This window comes from Malania oleifera, chromosome 6, assembly GCF_029873635.1.
Source record: "Malania oleifera isolate guangnan ecotype guangnan chromosome 6, ASM2987363v1, whole genome shotgun sequence".
Lineage (NCBI taxonomy): Eukaryota > Viridiplantae > Streptophyta > Magnoliopsida > Santalales > Ximeniaceae > Malania > Malania oleifera.
This window is the reverse complement of record NC_080422.1, coordinates 26,999,621-27,022,353: the sequence shown is the minus strand read 5'-3', so window position 1 is coordinate 27,022,353 and position 22,733 is coordinate 26,999,621. Positions and strand designations below refer to the sequence as shown.

General features: G+C 38.0%; 2 protein-coding genes across 2 annotated transcripts in view; one reads left to right on the top strand and one right to left on the bottom strand.

Moving 5' to 3' along the window:
• Nucleotides 1-3,927: 3,927 nt before the first annotated feature.
• Nucleotides 3,928-5,082, bottom strand: LOC131158518 (uncharacterized). The gene is made up of 2 exons (XM_058113388.1): nt 4,398-5,082; nt 3,928-4,286 (listed from the first exon to the last, which is right to left on the bottom strand). The coding sequence occupies exons 1-2, from the start codon at nt 5,080-5,082 to the stop codon at nt 3,928-3,930; spliced, it is 1,044 nt and encodes a 347-aa protein (XP_057969371.1).
• A 3,933-nt stretch (nt 5,083-9,015) lies between these two features.
• LOC131157558 (WD-40 repeat-containing protein MSI1) overlaps nt 9,016-22,733 on the top strand; it is a 29,188-nt gene continuing 15,470 nt past the window's right edge. The window contains exons 1-3 of the mRNA XM_058111803.1: nt 9,016-9,585; nt 15,576-15,902; nt 16,345-16,497. Of these exons, the coding sequence (XP_057967786.1) occupies nt 9,241-9,585; nt 15,576-15,902; nt 16,345-16,497 (825 nt within the window). The 5' untranslated portion in view covers nt 9,016-9,240. The remainder of the gene's footprint in view (nt 9,586-15,575; nt 15,903-16,344; nt 16,498-22,733) is intronic.

Genomic DNA, 22,733 nt, shown 5'->3' with positions numbered 1-22,733 from the left:
TTAACTCTTAAGTGTAACTGCTGGTTGTCTCTCTGTGAATATGTTGTTCTTGATGGTTGTATAATTTTGAGACTTGCATAAGTGATTTGCTTCGGAGTTACGTGAATAGCAAAGTTATGTATGAAAGAGCTTATACTTAATTAGGTGATATTCTTGTATGTAAAATGGTACATCTGTGTTGCATGTGTTTTTATTTGATGTTCATTGAAATTGGTGTTTGTGGGTATCGCTCTGGAAACCCTCACGAGACTAAAACTTGTCCACTAAGATCAACTTAGGGGTTTAAAGCCTTGTTGCATATGGTAATTGTAACTGTGTTTCCCACAAATGAGAAGGTAGATAGAATTTTAGAATTTTCGTAGATTTTTCTTTGCTCGAGGACTAGTAAAGTGTAAGTTGGGGGTTGTGATGAGTCCCTAAAATGCATGATTTTAGACTCTCATCTACCTTTATTTATCCTTACTTTATTATGTATTTACCCATTGTTATCATTGTTTGGAGTTATGTAAGGTTTGTTGGTCTTTTTAGGAAAAATAGGTTAAAATCAAAGAGTTAGGCATATGAGAAGTTAAAGGAGAATTTGAAGTCCACAAAGGTCAAATCAGGTGTTCAATCAAGCTCCTAAAGCTTTGGATCATCAAAGGAAAGAAGGCTATGCTCGACCAAGTGGTGCTACTAACAACATAAGGGGCGACCAAGTCATCTGCAAATTCCAAGGTTCATACTGAAGACGATTTGCTGCAAGGTTCAACCAAGTCTTCAACCAAGTGATTCTCAAGGGTGACCACATTGAGATACTGAAGCATACTGAAGCCAAAACTACCAAGAGTATCGACGAAGTGTTCGACTAGAGATGCCATGAGGGGCAACTATGTCGAGTTCCTAAGATTTCCCAAAGGTCGAGATACTACAAGTCTCAACCATCAACTCGACTAGCAAGACCCTATGGAGCGACTTAGTCGAAGATTCTGAAGATTCAAATAGCGAGTCTCGACTAGGACGCGATCAAGGGAAGCATAGGAGCGACTTGATCGACAGCGATGATCTTCTGCGCGAGATTTGCTACAAACTTTCATAAATTGAAAATCAAACCTTGTAAACCCTCGAGCCTATAAATATTTGCTACAAACATGAGCTCTGAGTTCCGCTTTGGCTAATTTTAGGTTAGTGACAAACCTAAAATGCTATTGAGAACCAACCCTATGATAGATTTAATTGCTTTCATTTACATTTCTGTTGTGGTTCTCTTTTGTATTTTTGATCGTTAGTTACAGACGAATCCGTTTGCAATAAGAAACCATTTTTCCTGCTTTCATTTACATGCTTTTGATTTACATGCTTTGATTTACTGGTTTGATTATGATGAAGTTTTGCATTATAAGATAAGCACTACTGTTGGAATTGATGTATTCTCAAAAGGGGGTGAATTGGGTATTTAAAACTTTTCTCCTAGGTCAAACTAGATATCAACAGTATTTCGCAAACCTAGGGTCTTTCTACATAATCATAAACCCAATCAATTGTTCAAACAATTAAATACATGTACTGCATATAATAAATCAAATATAAAACATACATGTGCAGAAATTGAAAGTGCGGAAATGAAATGGACACACGATATGTTATTGGGGTTCGGCCAATATTGCCTACGTCCCCGCCTTAAGCTCACAAGAAAGAGGATTCCACTATGGCTCATTTAATGGGTGGAGCGACACCTAAACAACACCTTACTAGGATAGTGCACCTAGTTTTCTTAACCGAGTCTGAACCAGTCCGAGACTAATCACAGGGCTAGTCTCCCTCTTCCGACAACCGGTCGGGAATACAACAAATGAATATTTTTTGTACAACGAAATATGTTTCTAATACAAGCAGATGTGTACAAAAGTAATCTTTGAATAAATATGTGTATGATGTGTGCTCAAAGATTTTGTGTCCAAATAAGAAATTTCTACAAAAAAAAAAATATTTTTCTAAATAAAGTGCTGGAGAACCTAGGGTTTATGGTTAAAAAATATTTTGCAAGTACAAGCAAATGAGCCATTGAATCTTGCAATGAGTGTGTAAGATTCACAAGCAAAGAATTAGATTTTCTCCAAGGATATATATATCAATGAATATATATGGAGAAAACTTTGATTTACTCTTAAGACTAAGATGTGAAATGTGAATAAACTATGAGAGTAAAAACGATTTTGATTTGAAAAACAAATGCCTAATATATGTAAAGCACTATCTTTGGAAATTGATTTTTCAAAGTAATAATAAGAGAGAATGAAAAAATAGGCTTGGGAAGATGAAAATATGATATAACAATTTGAGAAAGTTTTTTAACTAATCATCTTACTAATTATGACTTATGAAGGGGTATATATAGAGATAGGTGAAAATATAACCGTTGGGGACACACTGGGTATTTTAAAAAATATTTAATCATGTTTAATGAAAAATAACCCTATTTAATTGTGGTAAAAATCTAACCAACCCGAGAGGTTCGGTCGACTGTATTATAGGTTCGATCGACTATATTACTGTGTTCGGTCGACCGTGACAATTTTGAACTGTAGGTTTGGTCGACCGTCTCAGGGCAATTTCGAACCCTTCGAGGTTTGGTCGACCAAGGCTAAGGTTTGGTTGACCATTCATGAGCTTCGATCGACCGTGGCCACTTGAACTATAAGTTCAGTCGACCAAGTTGTTGGGGGTTAGACACGTGTGAGTTCGATCAACAGTGGAAGACACGTTCATTTTAGAACGGACGATTGAGCGAAATCAACATGTTGACTTCTGGTCAGTTTGGTCGACCGATACTTTCGTACTGCTTAGGGTTCGGTCGACCGAAGCTTTAATTTTGGTCAACTTTCTCAGTTCGGTCGACAGAGGTCAAATAACCCTGCAATGGTCGGTCGGCCAAGGCACGTGAAATTCCAATTTTGCTTCTAAGGTCAACTATGGTTCTTATTTGGTTCCCTATGATTGAAGCTTTTGAATTAAACTAAAAAATCTGGCTTGGGTCAACCAAAGGTCGACCGAAGTTTTTGTAAACTTTGTTTTAGCCCTAATCTTTGACACTAACCAATTAGTTATTTAAGAAAAGAGTTTTTGTGAAAAGTGCTACTCCCTAGGGCCAGTCTATGGTCATTTTGAGCTTACATCCACATCAAGCATGTCAGGCAATTATTACAAATCAAATTAAAACAAAATGCAATACAATTGAAAGTAGATGTCTTCTTCTTCTATCTTGCTCTTCAAGCCTTATGAAATACGCAAGGATGTATGATCTTGAGGTCCTTCTAGCTTTCATTTTCCTTTTACCTCATGTGCATGTTAAAATATAGACCTGTTCACACACTAATGTACACATGAGATACAGACACTTTGTCAGCATCAAAACAGGGATTAGACTCAAAAAGTCAATAATTAATACAGTCTCCACCAAATAGAAGTCGTTGGCTTCGGATATCGCAGAGGTGCTCGTGTGATCGTTGAGATGGGGCATACTCTTGTTCTTGACCGTGCTTTGGACGGTTAGTGCACCTTTGCTACCCTATTCCCTCGAATGACCCTCTCCCACTTAGCCTAAGATTCTTGGGTCAGTACTTCTGCGTATAGCTGGTCGAGCGTAGTTAGAGGCATGACGTCCTGAGTCTGATTCATATCCAAACATCACTTTGTAGGAGTAAGGTTAACTTAGATTTTATCTGCTTTCCAGTAGTTGTTAGCATACTCATTGCAAAATACAATCTTTTTCACTTTCTTTTACACGAGGCGATAATAGACTAGTTGAGAAAAGAGTTTATAACTGCACGGTTTAGTACATGTGGATCGATACCTGACTTCCCCACTTTCTACTAAACTTAGGTTGAAGTTAGGTTTATAAATATTATTTTTGGTAGTTAAGGACCCAAGCCTTAGCGAGCCTACCAACTACCCCTTTGATTCTGTCAACTCTCTAGACAAACGAACTGTCTTATAAAAAATATTACGCTGCTCGGAAGATTCATTCTCAAATGTACTATCAGAATCAAGTATCGATAACAACTCTAAAATGTCAAAGTCATCTGTCAAATCAATTGTATGTACCTTTGAGTCATCACAACCACTTGGCATATTGCAGGCATTGAACATGTTCATCTCTAATGTCATAATCCTGAATGTGAGCTTTAGTACTCCACTTTGACAATTGATCAATGCATTGGAGGTAGCAAGGAATGGACGTCCAAGAATGACAAGTGTCTGGTAAATGGTGGAGACTGGCTGTTGCATATCCCAAACTACAAAGTCCACTAGATAATAAAATTTGTCCACCCGAACCAACACATCTTCAATAACACCTTGTGGTACCTTGACTGATCTGTCAGCCAACTATAGCATCATGGAGGTCTTCTCCAACTCACCCAACCTCAACTGCCCATATACTGAGAATGGTAGCAAGTTTACACTACTCCCCAAATCAAGTAGAGCTCTCCCAATGCCGCATTCACCTATCATAATGGAAATGGTAGGAGAACCAAGATCCCTGAACTTTTGGTGAGTTTCTCTCAATATCAATGCGTTGACTTGCTTTGTCAAGAAAGTCTTATTCTTTACATTCAATTTCCTCTTCACTGTGCACAAATCCTTTAAAAATTTAGCATACGAAGGAACTTGTTGTATGGCATCTAGAAGCAGAATATTAATTTTTACTTGATTGAAGATTTCTTGAATTTTAGTGTGATATTTGTTCTTTTGGCCAGCTGTCAACCTCTGAGGATAGGGAACCACAGGTCGATACTCCTTACTCATCTCGGCCTCCATATTGACTGACTTCTTCAATTCTAGGCTAGCTTCATTTGATTTTTCCTTGGTTTCATATGTTTTAGTCGTAACTTTAGGTGTTGGGACAGCTGTTTGTCTATCACTTGATATCTCAAGTCGGGAAACTTCTTTTCCACTTCTCAAAGTAATAACTGCCTTTGCTATCTCAATAGAATCTCTTGAGACATTTTGTAGTTGTTGCTGTTGTTGTTGGTATACTTGAGGATTAGGCTGAGGTCGTGCCATAAATTTTCCTTTCTCTAGTGTACTCAATGTCATGCTCATCTTGTTAATAGTGCCCCGCAATTCATTTATGGCCTGAGTGTTCTAACTATTAGTTGTGACCTGAATCTACATAAATTGTTGAAGTGTATTAGCCATTCGTGTCATGCTATCATAAAGAGGCTTCTTTGGTGAAGCGGGTGCATTAGATTGGAATCTTAGGGGTAAATAGTTACAAGAAATTTGATGTGGCTGATACTGATACTGAGGAGTAGCTTGATGATATGTCGGCTGAGAATGTGGTGTATAAGACTAAGGAGGTTGCTGAAAATGCAAAGAAGATTGACCAGACTGATCATTCCTCTATGAAAAATTCGAATGACTCATCCGTCCCGAACTATAAGTGTTAGAGAAAGGCTAATTTGGTGCTTTGTAAACCCAATTCGCTGATTGCATCTTATTAGACCCACTCTCCTGTAATACTAGTATAATCGGACAATCCCGAGTCTTAAGGCTAGAATCGACGCATAGAGAACACACCTCCACTGGTTTCGTAGCTTTCGCCTTTTCTAATTCCATAACTTCTACCCTCATAGTCAAAGTAGCAATACGAGCTAGGACATCAATTTCCGTTTTGATTTCATATTTACCTCCACCACCAATTGCTCTAAGAGGTTGTACTGCCAATGGTGCTCGATCAAATCGTGTATTCCATTGTTGGGCACTTTCATCTAGGTAATAAAAAAAATGAGACTGCTTGATCCGGTTCCTTGTTAAAGAATTCCCTATTACACATGGTTTGAACAAACTGTTTGCATTCAGGAGTGAGAGCTGTGTAAAAATAGTTGACTAGCCTCCAATACTCAAACCCATATTATGGACAAATGTTTATCAGATCCTTAAACATTTCCCAACAAGCTCGAAAAGTTTCATCACCTTTCTGCATAAATTGACTGATATGCTCATGCAGAAACTAGGTTCTCTGAAAAGGAAAAAAAATTATGTAAGAATTCACGCTGCATATTAGTCCAACTAAAGATAGAATTAGGCCTCAAATAATTAAACCAAATCTTTGCTTCATCCTTTAAAGAGAAATGAAATAAACGAAGTTTAATAAACTCATTAGTGCCAACTCTAGTAATAAAAGTAGTGTAGGGCAACTCAAAGTCTGTCAAGTGCTGGTAAGGACTCTTAGAATCCATCTCATGGAATTGAGGTATCACTGACAACATCTCATGCTTAATCATAAAATTCGGTGCATCATTAAGTAAAACAATGCATGATGGTGTAGTGGTTCGTGTAAGCTGCAAAAAATCTTTAAAAGTGTATGGTGCAGGAGCAGCCATAATTTTTTCAAAACTCTCTTCCACAAAAGGATTGTATAAATCAAGTTCAGTGTCCTCACTTGTAAAGGAGACAGAAGAACTACCTAACTCTGTGCTGTGTGTGTCACTACTAGTATTGAAAGAAATTTTGTATAATCTATTTGAAATGTCTCTAACCCAAGACATTAAACATCAATCCAAATAACAGACACTCACCAATACAGTAGAAAGCACGCGAAAATGCAACAGAGATAAAGCTACTTATGATTTTGTGGTTGTTTAGATTATAAGAAAAATCAAAATAAAGGGAAAACGCTAGTTTGAAACTAAATCTGATAAGTCCCTAGCAACGGCGCCAAAAACTTGACTCACTCTAAAATGAGCAGCGCAGAGACTATCTCAAGTATAGGAGTTCTGTCACGTAACAATTAGCCTAAATGCCAGATTGTCTCCTCAGGGAACGTAGATTAACTTCAAACTCGCGTTAAAACAAAAAGGAGGAAAAAAAACATTTAATGAACACATTTTAAATTCGTATTTCTGGGTTTTTTGAGAGTTTGTAATGAAATTAAAACAAAACGAAACCTAAACTAAAAACATAACATGCTTAAATAGTAAAATAACTATCATGAAATTAAACAAACCAAACAACTATGCCTACCCAATATAATCAATTCAATAACTCATTCAAACGATCAAATAAACTATGACTAAAGTAAATGAACAAAATAACCAAAGTTTTAAAATATTCAAATAGTGAACCAAAATGAGAACTTTATTAATCTAATGAAAATCCTTCAACGATAAAATACTCTCAACATAATTATAACTTAAACAAAAAAAATCAAACAGAAGGTTAAACAAAAATAAACTAAACTTCAACAATGACTTAACAAAAATAAATCCAACAATAGTTTAACCAAAAATAAACTTAACACAATAATAACTTAAGTAAAAATAGATCCCAACAATAGTTTCAACAAAAATAACTAAACTTAACAATGACTTAATTAAAAATAAACTCAAACAAATGCTTAAACAAAAATAAACTAAACTTCAACAATGACTAAAATAAAAATAAACTCAAACAAATGCTTAAACAAAATAAATCCACATTAACTTAAGCTAAAATGAAAATCAATCCAACAATAATAGGTTCCAACAAACACTAAAATGACATTGAATTTTAAAAAAATAATTAAATAAAGATACAAGGGAGAGAGAGAGAGAGAGAGATGGCCGAATGTGAGGAGGCCTCAGCTGCTCCCTGCTTCAATTTCCTCTGCACAACTGATACTCCCCAAAAAGAACCCCAAACAAAACCCTATTTTTTCCCTTTTCTAAAGGTTGCTGCTCCCTTTATTGTATTAAAACCCTACAACCCATTAAATACATGCATGACACGACCCTCCAATCTTCCAGCGCATGGGGTGCCCTCCAAAAGCTTGCCGAATGAGCCTTGCACATAGCAGCTCCTGCATCTCCTTCTAATGCATGCATGGCCCATGCATTTGCACGAGCCTCACTCTTGTATGGAGCTGCTTACAGCCCACTCATGTTCCTTTTTATTCTAGCGCACACACTCGCTCTTATGCACACGGACCCCTTCCATTTCATTTATGCATGGGTCTCACGTGATGGCCACCTATGCTTGTAAAGCCCAGCTTCTTTTCTTCTTTATCAATGCACGGTTGCGGTAGCAGGTGCAGTAACTTCAAACCCGATTTCGATCTTGATGTAGTCAGTATTTTTCAAAACTTAAAACACGAAAGTTGTATAGCTTTTTCTTGACGTTCCATAGCTTTTGAATCATTTCAATCAAAGCTTGGATGAGAGCGTTATGCTCATATTACAAATCAATGTTGAAACTGTTCATAATCGCCCAATTAGCTTCGTTTTGCACTTAACGCCTCCATTTGCATCATTTTGCATGACCCACTCCACTCTTTGCATGTGCATTTTTTATTTCTTTTTTAATTCTCGAAAATACCTTACAAAAATTAAACACAATTGCTCGTAAATTTATGAATGAAAATAGAATAAAAATTTAAATATTATAAATTGAGCTCAATATTAAAATATTTGACATAATTAGGCATTTAAGTAAAATTGTAATAATTAATTAATGTTTTTAAACACCTAATTACGCAACTTTGACGTGTAATCATAGACTCATCATGCCAACCTCATGAGAGGTGTAGGGATAGTTATCCTATTTCACAAATGACGCATTATGAAACCTATTTATGCTCCGTTTGAGGTCAAACCTACATCATTTCTATGGTTACAAATTATAAATATAGGTCATTAACGCTAATTATAAATTTGGTCAATTTCTAAACGATAAATGCCTAATCATAAATTGAAACCATTTATAAATATTAAAGATTCAATTATAGTTGCCTCTTATGTCATGCTTAATGATTGTCTGCCTTGTTGCCCAATGACTAGGCGATCTTCGTCCTAAATGACTGAGTTATCTTCTATCTTCGAATGATTGGGCAACCTCTATCATCAGAATGACCACTTGTAGCTCCTTTGTTCGCCTTGGGCGATGACTATGTAACTTTTTAGATGACTGACAACCTTTATCACCCGATGACTAGATCTATATCGCATAGGTGACTACTTGTAACTCCTAAGAACTTGTAATTTAGTTATCGTGACCTATGCCCAGGCCAGGATTGTGTTACTTCCCGGCCCATAGCCTGCGGGCCGCGGCCCAGTCCATTTCTTCACAGCCCCAACCGCGATTAAAACCCTGCACGCAATTCTCCCCGTCAGGCGTCAAGCTCCCACTTTCCCTCCTTCCATTCCCTCCAAATCTCCAGCAACAAGTTCATAGAGAGTGCGAGAAAATACCACTACACAAGCGGCTGAAAGTGTGCGGTAAAGAATGGGGAAGGACGAGGAGGAGATGAGAGGGGAGATCGAGGAACGGCTGATCAACGAGGAGTACAAAATCTGGAAGAAGAACACGCCGTTCCTGTACGATTTGGTTATCACGCATGCCCTCGAGTGGCCTTCGCTCACCGTCGAGTGGCTTCCTGTCCGGGAGGAGCCGCCGGGGAAGGACTACTCCGTGCAGAAGATGATTCTCGGCACGCACACCTCCGAGAACGAGCCCAATTACTTGATGCTTGCCCAGGTACAGCTGCCCTTGGAGGATGCCGAGAACGATGCGCGACAGTACGACGATGAGCGGTCCGAGGTCGGTGGCTTCGGCTGCGCCAATGGGAAGGTAGCTTTGAGTTCTCTGTTGGATGCATTTCTTGGTTTCTGAAAGTGAAAACTTTATTGGCTTATCGCTCAGTGATTTAGTTTTGTTTTTTCATGCTGTAAGCGGAAATTTGTTCTTTTTATTGTTGGCGTTGTTTGGATAGCATTCTGGAAGTGTCTCTGCTACTTCTGAAAGAAGTAATTAAGTGAATTTGGAAGAAGTGAAAAAAAATGTGCTTCTAATGTACTAGGGTCAGAAAGGTAAAGAAGTACATTATTAGATATTGTATCATTGGAAAGAGTGAAAGTAAGAAAGTACTTTTAAATTGCTAACTGAAAAATGCCTTAAAGCATTGTTTTGCTAGCAATATTTGAAGAATTTTTTTTTTTTTTGAAAATTGATAACTGCATTCATTTTAAGTTTTTTAAGCTTGCATTCTAGTTGCTATCATAAGAATTTGGTAGGCATTTCTTCATCTGGAATATGTTTGCTTCCCTAAGTGAAACTTGCTTTGATTTTTGGGTCTTGAAAGTGAGTTTCTTTTATCAATAAAGGAGAGAAATCCATTAGAGGGCATGAAGGGAGTGCCCCCCAAGTACGGGCAAGAAGGACCAGCAATTATTACAGAGAAAGAAAAGGACAAGTTGAGTGTCATTTATTTAACAATATCACAAAAATCAAGAATTGTATATGAATCATGATTCCTGAGTATATGAGCTACAGCATCATAGTTTGATGATCAGCTCCCTATAGAAGGAGATTTGTTCTTTCCTTGTTGGCATTGTTTGGATAGCATTCTTGAAGTGTCTCTGCTGCTTTTGAAAGAAGCAATTAAATGAATTTTGGTTATTGAAAGAATGAAAAAAAAAATGTGCTTTTGATGTACTAACCAAAAAGCCCAGGGTCAGAAAGGTAAGAAAGTGTATTATTAGACATTGTTTCATTGGAAAGAGTGATTCTTTCTTTCTTTGGAATGCGAAAACTGTATCAATTTGTAATCTTCAAAGGAAGAAAGTACTTCTAAATTTCTAGCTAAGCCATACCATAGAGCATTTTAAGTTAGCAATTTTTTGATGCATTTTTTGCTTTTAAAACTGAAATTGGCATTTGTTTTTAGTTTTTTAAGCCTTAATCTTGCTTTCTATTTGCTATCATAAGAATTTCGTATGCATTTATTCATCACGATTACGTTTGTTTTCCAAAGTGAAACTAGGTTTGATTTTGAAGTTTGAGTCTTGAGAGTGAGTTTTTTTTATCAATAAAAGAGAAAAATTACTAGAGGCCGTGAAGGGAGTGCCACCCATGTGTGGTAAAAAATAGCAATTACAATAAAGAGAAAAAAGGGATTGTCATAACTCTTTCATTTTTAAAATTTTTATTTTTGAAGGGGTATTATCTCTTCAATTATTTTTGAAAAGGAATTCAAATGGGGAATAAGTGTCGAATCTTGTTTGGTTTGTAGATGTGCATTATTTATGATGTGATACTTGGATTTTGGAGGCCTCATGGAAATTTTTGCATTTTTGTTCAAATATTTCTTTGATCTAACTTGTGTTTCAGTTGGTGTTTGGTTCCCTTTTGCGTTCTCTTATTTAGAATGATAAGTCTCCTTCCAAAATCAGCACTTCTACTTGGTTTACAATTTAGGTTTAATGCCAATGATCTGATTCAGATGATAAGAGCGTATAAAGCTTTGTCTCTAGATGTTATATGTGTGTGATATATTTTTTTTCCCACATTTTTTTTGCATTTTCTTTCTCTAGGCACATTTGGAACAACCTCATTGCGGTATTCAGGGAAAATTGGGTATGTTCTTCATATTTGGGAAACCCTTTTTCTTTGAAAGGATTATTATGATTTTGGTATTGGGGGAAAAGATTTTTGTAGACGTGCTACTTTGGCTACTATAGACTAGAGTTACTTCTTTGGCTTGAGTTTGATGCTCTATCTTTAGATTGTTTTCGTGGCTAATTGATGCCCAAATGGATTGAAGTCTTTTGCTGCATTAGTAGTTTGTTTTAGTGTTCTTTGTTTGTGTGTTTCTAGGAGGCATTTTGTTCTCTTTCTTCGCACTCCTCTTATCTTTGTTGAAAAAAAAAAAAATGCGCACACGCACACATGCATGTGTGCGTGTGTTTTTTTTTAAATTTATTTATTTAATGACTTTTATGATTATAGATATAATTGGAAACTATGTAATATTTTAATGATCATAGCTATCATTGGAAAAGACTAATTTGGAAACTAAATAAGTAAATTAAATAATTTCATAATGAAGATGCATTTTCTATTGCTCTCCCTTCCTCTCCTTAAAGAGCAATCGCCCCAAAATTGTCCATATCGAAGCCTTGAAGGGAAGATCTTTGGTTTTTTTTTGAGGGGGGGGGGGGGGATGTGTTCGTCTGTTTGTTAGAGCCTTAGATGACAGTAGGGAAATTCTAGATTTGGCAAAATTTTCTTATTGGCTGGCAATTAGAACTATTGGTAAGGGCAAGTTTGTTTACGTGGGTTGGATATGAATGGGACAAGTCTTTCAATTTTGTTCTTAGGGGTCCAAAGGGGAATTCTTGGAGGCAGTTTGTGGAGCCATACAGATTTGATTTCCAAGTTGGACTGAGTGGGATTTGATTGGGAGTAAAGGATGGAGTGATGTAGTGAGTGGGTTGAAGGATTCAAGTGTGGTTGTTATCGAAAGAGTGTGGTGGTGCAGGCCATGCAGCAGCAAGTGGTAAAGTTACAGTGTCTGGTGAGGCTACTACAGTTTCCTGATCAAGGCAAGAAATTTGGGAATATTGTGGCTTTGGGCCCTTAGTTGCATCACAAGTGGTCTCTGGAGTGGATCTTCTTTGGGCAGTTTGTTTTAAATGTGGTGGGGCTCAACATTGGGTTATTAATGTTACATTTTTGTTACTTTCCAACCTATGAAGCTGCTAAATTCCAGGTCATTAATAAAGCCCATGATCCTGAGCATTTGAGCCAATCCAGTTTGGTTGAAAGAGCCTAAGGGCCACTATGCTGCTGTCCTATATTAAGGGAAGATGAAGTTCAATCTATGAGGGTGGAACAAACCAAGACACGACGAGGAGTATTGCTAGAAACACTGAAGCTGGTGGCAGAATGAGTGAAGATGTGCTGGGGAGTTTCTTAGGCCAGAGTCAATGGCTAGTTCGATGGTGGCAATGGGTTCTTCGAGGACAAGAATCAAAAGCTTTTGAGTTTTGGCAACAATCTTCATCTGAACAAGTGGTTTCTTTGAGGGAAAAGGATATTCGTGTTCACCCAAGGGGAGACTTTGATTGCAGTGATTTCACGAAGTATAAAGAAAATCGCGTTGTATTGGATGGTCTTGTTGGGTACATTCAAAAAAACGCTGGGGGTGCGTTTGATTCATGGCATCTTTCAACATTCCTACTAATGTTGTGTCCATGGTATCGTATGCTCTTTTTTTGTTGGGGGTGGGGCTGATATTGACATGGCGATAATCTCACATTCCTTTGGAATGAAGGATTCCCACAAAACATGGGAATCCCTTTCCCCCCCTCCAACATGGGTAAGTTTCATGCTGACCAGAAAAAGAAAAAAGAAAAAAGGAAGAAAGAAAGAAGCATGGGTAAATTTCATGGTATCCTATTTCTAGGACCAAATTGCCCCAACTATTTTGGCTTGGACATTTATGCCCCCATAGTATAGTATATTACATGCTATTATTATATTTAAAATAATAAAAAACTATTATAATAACCAAAATAGAAATCAATAAAAAAATTAAAGTGATATTATTATGTTAGGAAAAATAATATTATAATTGAGAATTTGAGACCATGTTGCCTCAAATTATTTTTGTTAATTGGATTATTAATTGTTGAAATTTTTTTATTATGATGGTTAAAATTTTTAGGACATGGATTTATTAGGTACATATTTTTAGTAGGTTTTTGTGTTGAAAATATGATTATTTTTCATATGTTCTTTATGCACACATGAAGGGTATAATGGTCTTGAAATACATGTTAGGATTTTCATGTTCAACTGAACACTGACCTGAGCATCATATGTACATCCTTGGGAATCTTAGTATGTAAATCAAACAAAAATATTCCCTTGAGGCAGGTATCATATTGTCGGGAATGCATTTCTATAGGAATATTATTGATTCTTCAAGATAAATGCCTCTTTAGGGCATTATTAAGCAGAATGGTGGTTGTTCAAAAGTTGAGGGTTTGGGTTTGAAAGCCACTTGAATGAGGGACGTCCAATTGGGTATGTCAAATTTTTCAGAGAAAGTATTGATTGGGAGCATTGCAGAAAAACATTATTAAGGTAATTGACAATGACAGTTTTTCTCTTGTGGAGTGTGAGCCAGATTTAGCCAGTGCTTCGGGGATACAAAGAATAAAGGTACTGATGGAGCTGTTAGCAAAAGTTTGGGAGATGAATTAGAGGAGGAAAGTGAGTTTGATGGTGATTGGTGTGGTATAATGGCCTGCTCTTAGATGAAATTCAAGCTCAGTATGGATATAATTTGGATTGGCCTCTGGAGGGGTGCTTCTCTTGTATTGAGAGCTCCTGCTGTAGGTTTGGAAGGGGTTCTCATTTTTAAATATTGATGGAGGCACTCCTGGACCTTATGGTGAGGATTTTGGTCAGGTTCAAAGGGATCAAAGATTATAATTTTGAGGGGAATGTTGTTTTACCAACATCCATATATCCAAGAGGGGCCATAATTATCCCCAACAAGTTGTTTTGATTTTTTTTTTCTGGTCTTATTTTTTAGGACTTCTAGTCCTCTTTAGTTTGTATTTTTTTTCTCTTTCTTTCTAAATAAAAAAAATCTTATATTAGCATATTTGCCATTGCATTCATAATTTCATAATCATACCTATTTCATGTTTTAGGCTTTACCATCAAATTAACTCCAAGCATTTACCATCAAATTAATTCCGAGCATAATATTTAACTTCAAATTAATTCATAAATCAAATTCAAATTAAATGAAGGATTTTTTAAACGTGGAGAAATAATAGAAATTTAATTATAACCAAATTACTGCTGTGGCCTACACATTGTTACATTCTTAGCGTGAAAAATTCAAAATAACCAGTTTCTCAGATTTAATATAAGTACAGCTAGATGAGAAATCAAGGTCAAACCTGAATGAATAACAAAAGATATACCAATATCAGTTCAAATCTGCAACACTTAGTACTCAAGCTCCCATGCATGTGGGGGTATGGGGAGGCACGACCGCATGATGCACGGCGTACATAACCTTACCGTAACTTAAATTGTGAGCTTCAGGCTCCAGTGAATCACCCTTACTGTTTGGTCAATGCTCGCCCTTAAATCTAAATTCTCAAAATTTGAAATCAATATATCCAGTTTCGAACATAGTTTGTGAGGAAAATGGGGTCAAATAAGAAAAAAACTTTAAACTGGGTGAAAACATATTCTCACAAACTCTTAATAGAATCATAGCATGTCGCAGCGGTTGCTACACATGATTTTATTTAATGGATGCTATAGCAGCCATTTGGCGATGTGACCTGACTTGCCACTGGTTCGTTACTGAGCTATGGTCCTCTGAAGAAGGGCTGTAGGAGTGGGGTTGGATAGGACCCTGACTACGTTTTTGCTTATCCACTCTTAAAGACTTTACCTTTTCACTTGTAATTGATGGTCCTGGACTTTCACCATTGCGCTGGGCAATGGCCTCTATGCCTTGCATCAGTTTAAACTCAAAAACCTGCCTTTTTTCCCCTTTTTATTCTTAATTCTAAAACTTGCTTAATGTAATGAACTAATAATTTTTCTCGTATGAAGTTAACTTAAGCATTTGTGGTCAAGTAACTATGGTTTAAGATTCTAAAACTAGGTTAGACCTGCATGAAGCTTGTGTGCATTATTGTGGTTTTTCATCCTGGATAGGTTCCAAGCAAACTATTACTTGTGTCTTTTGATGTTGTTTACACATTTTCCCTTCAGTACCTTACTATTAAATTTTTTTTGTTAAGGTACAAATAATCCAGCAAATAAATCATGATGGCGAGGTTAACCGAGCTCGATACATGCCTCAAAATTCATTTATTATTGCCACCAAAACAGTTAGTGCAGAAGTCTATGTATTTGATTACAGCAAACACCCCTCTAAGCCTCCTCTAGATGGTGCATGCAGTCCTGATTTGCGGTTGAGAGGCCACAGCACTGAAGGTTATGGTCTATCATGGAGTCAGTTCAAGCAGGGTCATCTACTGAGTGGTTCTGATGATGCCCAGATCTGCTTGTGGGACATAAACGGCACTCCTAAAAACAAAGCACTTGAGGCTATGCAAATTTTTAAGGTATCATTTCTATATCTGTTGGACTTGTTAAAGTCTGGCTGAGGTGAATCTGCTGTTACAGTTAACATTGCTACAAATTAAGAAACTAAAGTAGTCAAGTAGTTGAGGCATAGTTGTGACTCAGCATCATTACTTGTGCATATCTTATCTCAATATTTAATCTGTTACTTGTACATAGAAAACCAACTTTCATCCAGAGTTTAATGCACAGTAGTGATACAAACTTGAAGCATTCTAAGAATTTGACTTAAGCATGCTAATGGTAAAAAATTATTGGCTGCACGTATCCTATTTTGTCATTTTGCTAGCTGAAAGCTCCTGATTTGTGGGCATATAATGTTCTTTCTGTAAAAAATATGTTAGTTCAGTTAATAAATTATGGTTATCATGCTTTGTCCTTTGTATATTTTAACTTTAATTTGAAAATATTTGCTCAAAATAGGTTCATGAAGGTGTTGTAGAAGATGTAGCGTGGCATTTGAGGCATGAATACTTATTTGGTTCTGTGGGGGATGATCGGTACCTGCTTATATGGGACCTCCGGACTCCTTCAGTTAGCAAGCCTGTCCAGTCTGTTATGGCTCACCAAAGTGAGGTTGGTACTAACTCATGAACCAATGCACAATAGTGATTGGCATCTGGGAGTGACTAGTAACATAAACACCGAAAAAATTATTGGCTGCAGCATAATTTCTAAAAGGCCAAGGTAGAATATTGAAATATTGAGGTACAAAAAGTGATTAATTTTATAAGTGCCAAAAAACTACAGAACTAAGTAGATTTTCAGAAGTTAGGGGTGTTGAGAACCAACCCATGTATCTTTCTCTCTGATAATGCTTGTATGATTATGTGGTGTGTGCATGTACCCTTAATACTGTTTATTTTATCAATTTTTTAGTGAACCAACTTAGATCATTTCTTTATGCGGGTGAACGTCATTGGGAAAATGTAATTAGTGCTTGTAAAAGTCTTCTTTGTCAATTATTTTTTTTTTAATGAGCAAATAAAAAAATAAAAGGGCAGCCCAGTGCACAAAGCTCCCGCTTATGCGGGGTCCAGGGAAGGGCATCAAGGGGATGCCAACCAAGTACAATGGAAACAACAAAAAACAAAACAACCCTCACTGTAAGGTGTCAAGGAAATCAAGGATTACAAAATGTCCCTCCCAACCATCCCCCTTTGCCAGTTAGAAATTAAAATTACTTGGTGGTCCTTGACGACATGAAGGGGCAAAATCAGTCCTTCAGAAATTCTCTTGTTTCTTGCCCTCTACACCGCCAAAAAATAGCGAAGGGGATGAGGGAAAGAGCCTTTCGTCTATCTTTGTTGGAGTGGATCCCTTTCCATGCCCATAGCTTGCCCTCCACAGTTCCTGTCCTGAGCCACTTCTGTTTGGCCATGAAAATGGCCAAGTTTTAGAGATTTTTGTCTAAGAGCAGCGCAAAAGAGTCTGCTTTACAGTTTCAGCCTGCTCCAAGCTAAGAAGCTTTATTAATGAGAGGTAAGCCCTTTTCTAGAGGTTGTCAATGGTAAGAATCTTCCTGAGAGTTGCTTCCCACGTGAAAAAGCAACCTTTGAGGCGGCTGCACTTTTCCAAATGAGTTGCCAAGGGAAATTGCTGCTGCTCTCTGTTGGGGCTATAAGATGTTTACAGTATGATTTGACTGTAAATTTTGCATCTATGTCCTAGGTCCACTTCAGCTCATTGACTGTGGCCTGGCACTGGATTTTGTAAAAACTTGTAGAAATCTCTCACATTATCAATCTCCCAGTCAAGGGAATATTCCGGAACATCCCCTGATTAGTGAGCTTAAGATGCTGGCTAATAAGGGCATCTCTGTCACATTCTAGCTTGAAGAATGAAGGTAGAAGGATATTTAGTGCTGAGCTGGGACTTGCCACGAAAGATATCATGCCAAAAGAACGCATCCTCTCCATCCCCCACTTGGAAATAAATGAGATAGAAGAATTTATCCCATTCTCACCTGGTGGATCTCCAAACACATGTATCATGGGCTCCATTAAACTCTTTCAAGGCCTAACCATTATGATGTAGACTGTATTTGGCAGCAATGATTCCCCCCCCAAAATAATCCTTATCTTTCATGGAATTCCACATCCATTTTCCTTAAAGGGCCTTATTGAAAATGGGAAGAGATTTAAGGCCTAAACCTCCATTTTGCATGGGTTGTTTAGCGCCCTCCCCAAGGGAAAATTGATACTTCTGGAAGCCTGACACATGTTAGATATTGACTCCTGCCGAACACTCCCCTTCACATTCAACACATGATGGAAATTTTTGGACATAGCTGAGGCACTTCCCAACACCTTGACATGGTGAGGACACCTCCAAGACGCTTCTTGCATTGAAACGCAGAGTTCTGTTGCTCCTTTTAATTCTATCAACAAAAAAGAAAAATTGAGAAGTCCAGAGACTAAGAGTCGAGGTTCTTTGACATTGGAGTGATTGGACTTTGGAGTCCTAGTGCCGTTGCCACCATCTCAGTCTTGTGGAGCATTGTTGGACCTCCAACCCCCAATATTCCTCTTCTCTAAAGTGTTTGGCAGTTTGCGACTCTCTATTAATCCTTCTTTTTTTCAATAATAAATTTCTTGATGATCCATGCCTATTTCGCACCATCATCCGTGCCCTTGATTTGTTTTCTTGTTGTTGGACCAATGTATTTTTATTAATTAACTAATGTATATACCTGCTGTGTCATATCCTCTTTTTTTTTTCCAAAATTATTGTATCTGCCATGTCAGTACTGGGTCGTATCTGTGTTTCATGTTAGTATCTGTGCTTCTAACCCACCCCACATCTAACCAAATGATATTTAAATTCCTTGCCTGTGTTACCCCAACGAATCTTCTTAAAATACCTTCTAATCTCTTGGCAACGGCACCAGGGATAGGGAAAAGAGACATAAGATATAGTAGAGATTTAATAAGGTGCTTTTAATAAGCTTGTCTTCCACCTTTTGATAGGTAATTCCTTATTCAAGCAGTTTCTTTCAGATTTGCTATGGGTCCCAAACTCCTTAACTCCTGTGCCTTTGTGCTTGGCTCCCAGAAGGAGACTAAGATACGTAATAGGAAAAGCTCCAGGTGTACAGCCCAACATACCTGCTAGTAAAGGCCCGCAATCACAAGTCCTCATCAGAATGATATCACCTTTTCCCCAAGTTCACTTTTAAGCCTGAGATTGCTTTGAACCTGAGGAGTATGCAACTTAGGTTAAGGATTTGCTCCGGATCATCCTCACAAAAAAGGATAGTGTCATCTGCAAAAAGGAGATAGGAGATTAGTATATTTTCATTGTTCCTTCTGATGCTAAGCTCCTTGAGCAAGCCACCTACATTTGCTTTGATTATCACAGGGCTCAACACTTCCATAATCATGATAAATAGAAGGGGCAAGAGGGGTCTCCTTGTCTCAAAACATGAGATGATTGGAAAATTTCTGTAGGGCAGCCATTAACAAGTGCTGAGAGTGAGGGCTAGAGATTCATTGATGGATGATGGATCCAGCTACAGCAAATTTCCCCCATACCAATTCTTTTGAAATATACTGTAGAAAATTCCAGTTCACATGGTCAAATTGGAAATCGCCTTATACATGTCCAGCTTGCATACCATTCCTTTTTTCCTTTTCTTAATGTAGGCACCCATAACTTCATTTGCACTCAGGACAGCATCCATGATCTGCCTACCCATTACGAAGGCATGCTGATGTTTCCCAATAACTTTCGAAATTGCAAATTTAAGCCAAGCTGCAAGGACTTTGGAAAGGAGATTATACAAGCTGCTGACTAGGCTAATAGTGTTGAAATCTTTGATGTTCCAAGCCCCCCTTACTTTTTGGGGATCAAGGATACGCAGGTTGAGTTTATACTAGTCACATTTTGCTTGTTCTATAGAAAACTTCGAAACCATGGATAATGTCCAGTCTGAGAAGGTTCCAGTTCCTTTGGAAGAAAGCAATAGTGAAGCCACTAGGGCCAGAAGCTTTGTACCTATTGCAACTCTTGAGGGCTTGAACAGTTTCCTCTTCCTCAAAAGGCCTCTTAAGCTGCTGAGCAGTGGAAAAGTGCTGGTTTCTGAAATAATGCTGTCAACTGTTGGTCTCTAGTACTGCTATTTAAAAAAAAGAAGGAAAATTGTCGGTCTCTAGGACTTAGTATAGAGGTTTTTGTAAAAATTGCAAATGCCCCTTTTGCATCGGCTAGAATCTCCCCGTCCACTTCAATTCTTGTTAACGTATTAATCTATGGTGTGTGTTAGCAGTTTGGTGGAAAACAACTAGTATTCCTGTCCTCCTCCTTCAACTAAAGAGCCTTGGATTTTCACCTCCTAGCAATTTCCTCCTTAATGATGACATCAGCAAGATCTTTTTGGAGAGCAATTCTTCTAGACCTATTCTTGGCATTAAGGCCCTCTCTAAGCTCCTCTTCATCCAGCTCCTTATTGTCATTTAAATCACATTCTTCCTCAAGTTGATGTTGCCAATTTTTTTTTTTTTGTTCCACCATTTCAGTTTCTCTTTAAGCTTTTTCAGGTATGAGGCAATCACAAAACTGGCGTTCCTTTCGAACTGCATTTCGAGTCTCCATTTCTTGATCTGATCACCAAACCTTTTGTGCTTAGGTGACATTTTATTGAAGTGGAAAGGTGTTGGCCCCAACTTGATTCCTCCCATGTCAAGGATGGGAAAATGGTCTGAGATGGGTTGAGGGAGCAAAGATTGGTAACTTCAGGGAAGTATTCTTCCCAGGAAGAGAAATGAAGAATCTGTCAATCCTCGAGCGTGAGGGAATCTCCCTAGAGTTTGACCACATGAAAGGGCTGCCAATGAGGGGAAAGTCAATGAGGACATAACCATTCACAAATTCATGAAACTCTTGCATGCTAGTTGACTCTGAGGATCTCCTGCTCCTTTCATGATGGTACAAAATAAAGTTAAAATCTTCCTCAATGACCTAAGAGGCATCCCATTTGCCTCTAACCTCATGAGCTCATTCCACTAGAGATGCCTGGAAGTGCCTTCACTTGGACCATAAACCCTAGTGAAAATACATAAGAAGTTGCCTTCAAAACTCTTGAATCAGTAAGAAGCCGAGAAGGCATTGATGGAATGATCCAACATTTCCACCACAAATCATTCCACATTATGAGAATCTTCCTGCATTGCCTGTCACACCCAAAGCAAATTAAGCAATCCATTTGCAGTTCTTAATTCCTGATAAACTGCTAACCATCCAGCTATTTAGAGAATCAGCCTTGGTGTCCTGAAAAGTGAGAACAGATGACATCTCCCTTCCAATCATTAAGAATGACTTCATTACAGGCCTTTTGATTTTGTCATTAAGTCCTCTCACATTCCATCAAATCAATTTCCTCAACATAGGTTCAGTACACCTACCCAACTGCTTCCAGCTTCTCCCTTGTCTGAAATCCCTCCCGAATTATCATAATTTACAGAGCATTCCAATCTCTTTAGTTACCTACTCGTACCTTTCTCTCAATTGCTGCCTAGAGGTTTTTTTTACCAATGCTTCCTCCTCCCTTTCTTCTCTTCTTTTTGATTTTTTCAAATAAACATATTGCTCTGTCCTCAAAGCCTTCAAAAGAAACTCCAGTGGTCTTACAGATCAAGTTCATTTTGCGAAGAACCCAATCCGACACCTAGACTTTGAATCTGGTGCTGTCAAAATCCAGCCCATTGAATTTTTCAAATATGAGGGGGTGCTGTGCTCTACGCCCAACAGGTCTGGAATTGATGCAGGAATAATCACTGAATTCTCCTCCACATTCGAGGGCTTCGAGGACTCTCCATTAGGTTGCCCATCAACCATAGTAACCTGTTTGAGCTACATCTGCTGTATTGCAGGAGCTCCAAAGCAGACCTGAGTGACCATGATACTGGATGGGCCAGTGCTAGATGAGATGGGAGTGAACCAGCGGATTTTCAGGTGGTGGAAGAGAAAAGGCCCAAGAAGATGAGAGCCTGAAAGTCAAATAGCTTGGGCTGCTAACTGAAGGGGCTCAAAGAGAGACCTGCCCCTAAATCTTTAAAAGTGGCAAAGCATATGGGGCAAGGTGAGCTAGGCCCATAAAATTCAAAATGACAGTCGATTGGAGCCTTGGAGACTCTGTGTACTTCCCGAATGACACTAATGAAGGATTATGTGTCTTCACTTGCCTCATCCAATTCCTTCCTCCACAACTTGATGGTGAGATTGATATAGCTGCTGCAGTGAGGACAAAGGCAGTCCTCCCAAATACGCAACAGTTGGGGTTGACTTGGTTTTTCAACTGATACGGCTCAATTGAAGGTGCCCTCACCCTCAGCAAGATCATGGAGCTTGATGGCTTGCTAGGGATCAGCCATGGCGCTGATGATTTTGCTCCATCCCTTCAAGTTGAGCCTCTCTGGGGAGGCAAAGAACCCTCATCCACCAGCATTGATATCCATTAGGACTAGGAACTTGCTGACCATTTTTCTACCTGATTTGAAGTATCGATGTTTTCTCCTTTGATTTTGTATGGTGCAACCTGGAGGGAATAGCAGCCTGTCCTCACAGCAACTCCCGAAGTTGAATGATTTTCTTTTGGTGAAGATCGTTTTCCTCCTATTGCGTCACATGGCTGAGAGCGAAGGTTCATCCATGGTTTTCTGTCTCTTTTGTCAATTCTTATTAACCAACTGACCCATTTTTTGATATGGGTGAAAACTACTATGAAAATGTGATTTTACTTTCTTTGAAGGAATTAGGATCTCATTCATTTAGGAAGTAATTATAATTTTTACAAAATAGTGTATGATTTTCCA

Bases quoted from the DNA above. Each gene is read 5' to 3' on its own strand.
- LOC131158518 (XM_058113388.1), bottom strand. From the start codon at position 5,082: ATGAGCATGACATTGAGTACACTAGAGAAAGGAAAATTTATGGCACGA. The intron at 4,287-4,397 runs GTGAGTTGGAGA...TTTATTATCTAG, and splicing joins ATATGGGCAGTTGAGGTTGG to TGGACTTTGTAGTTTGGGAT.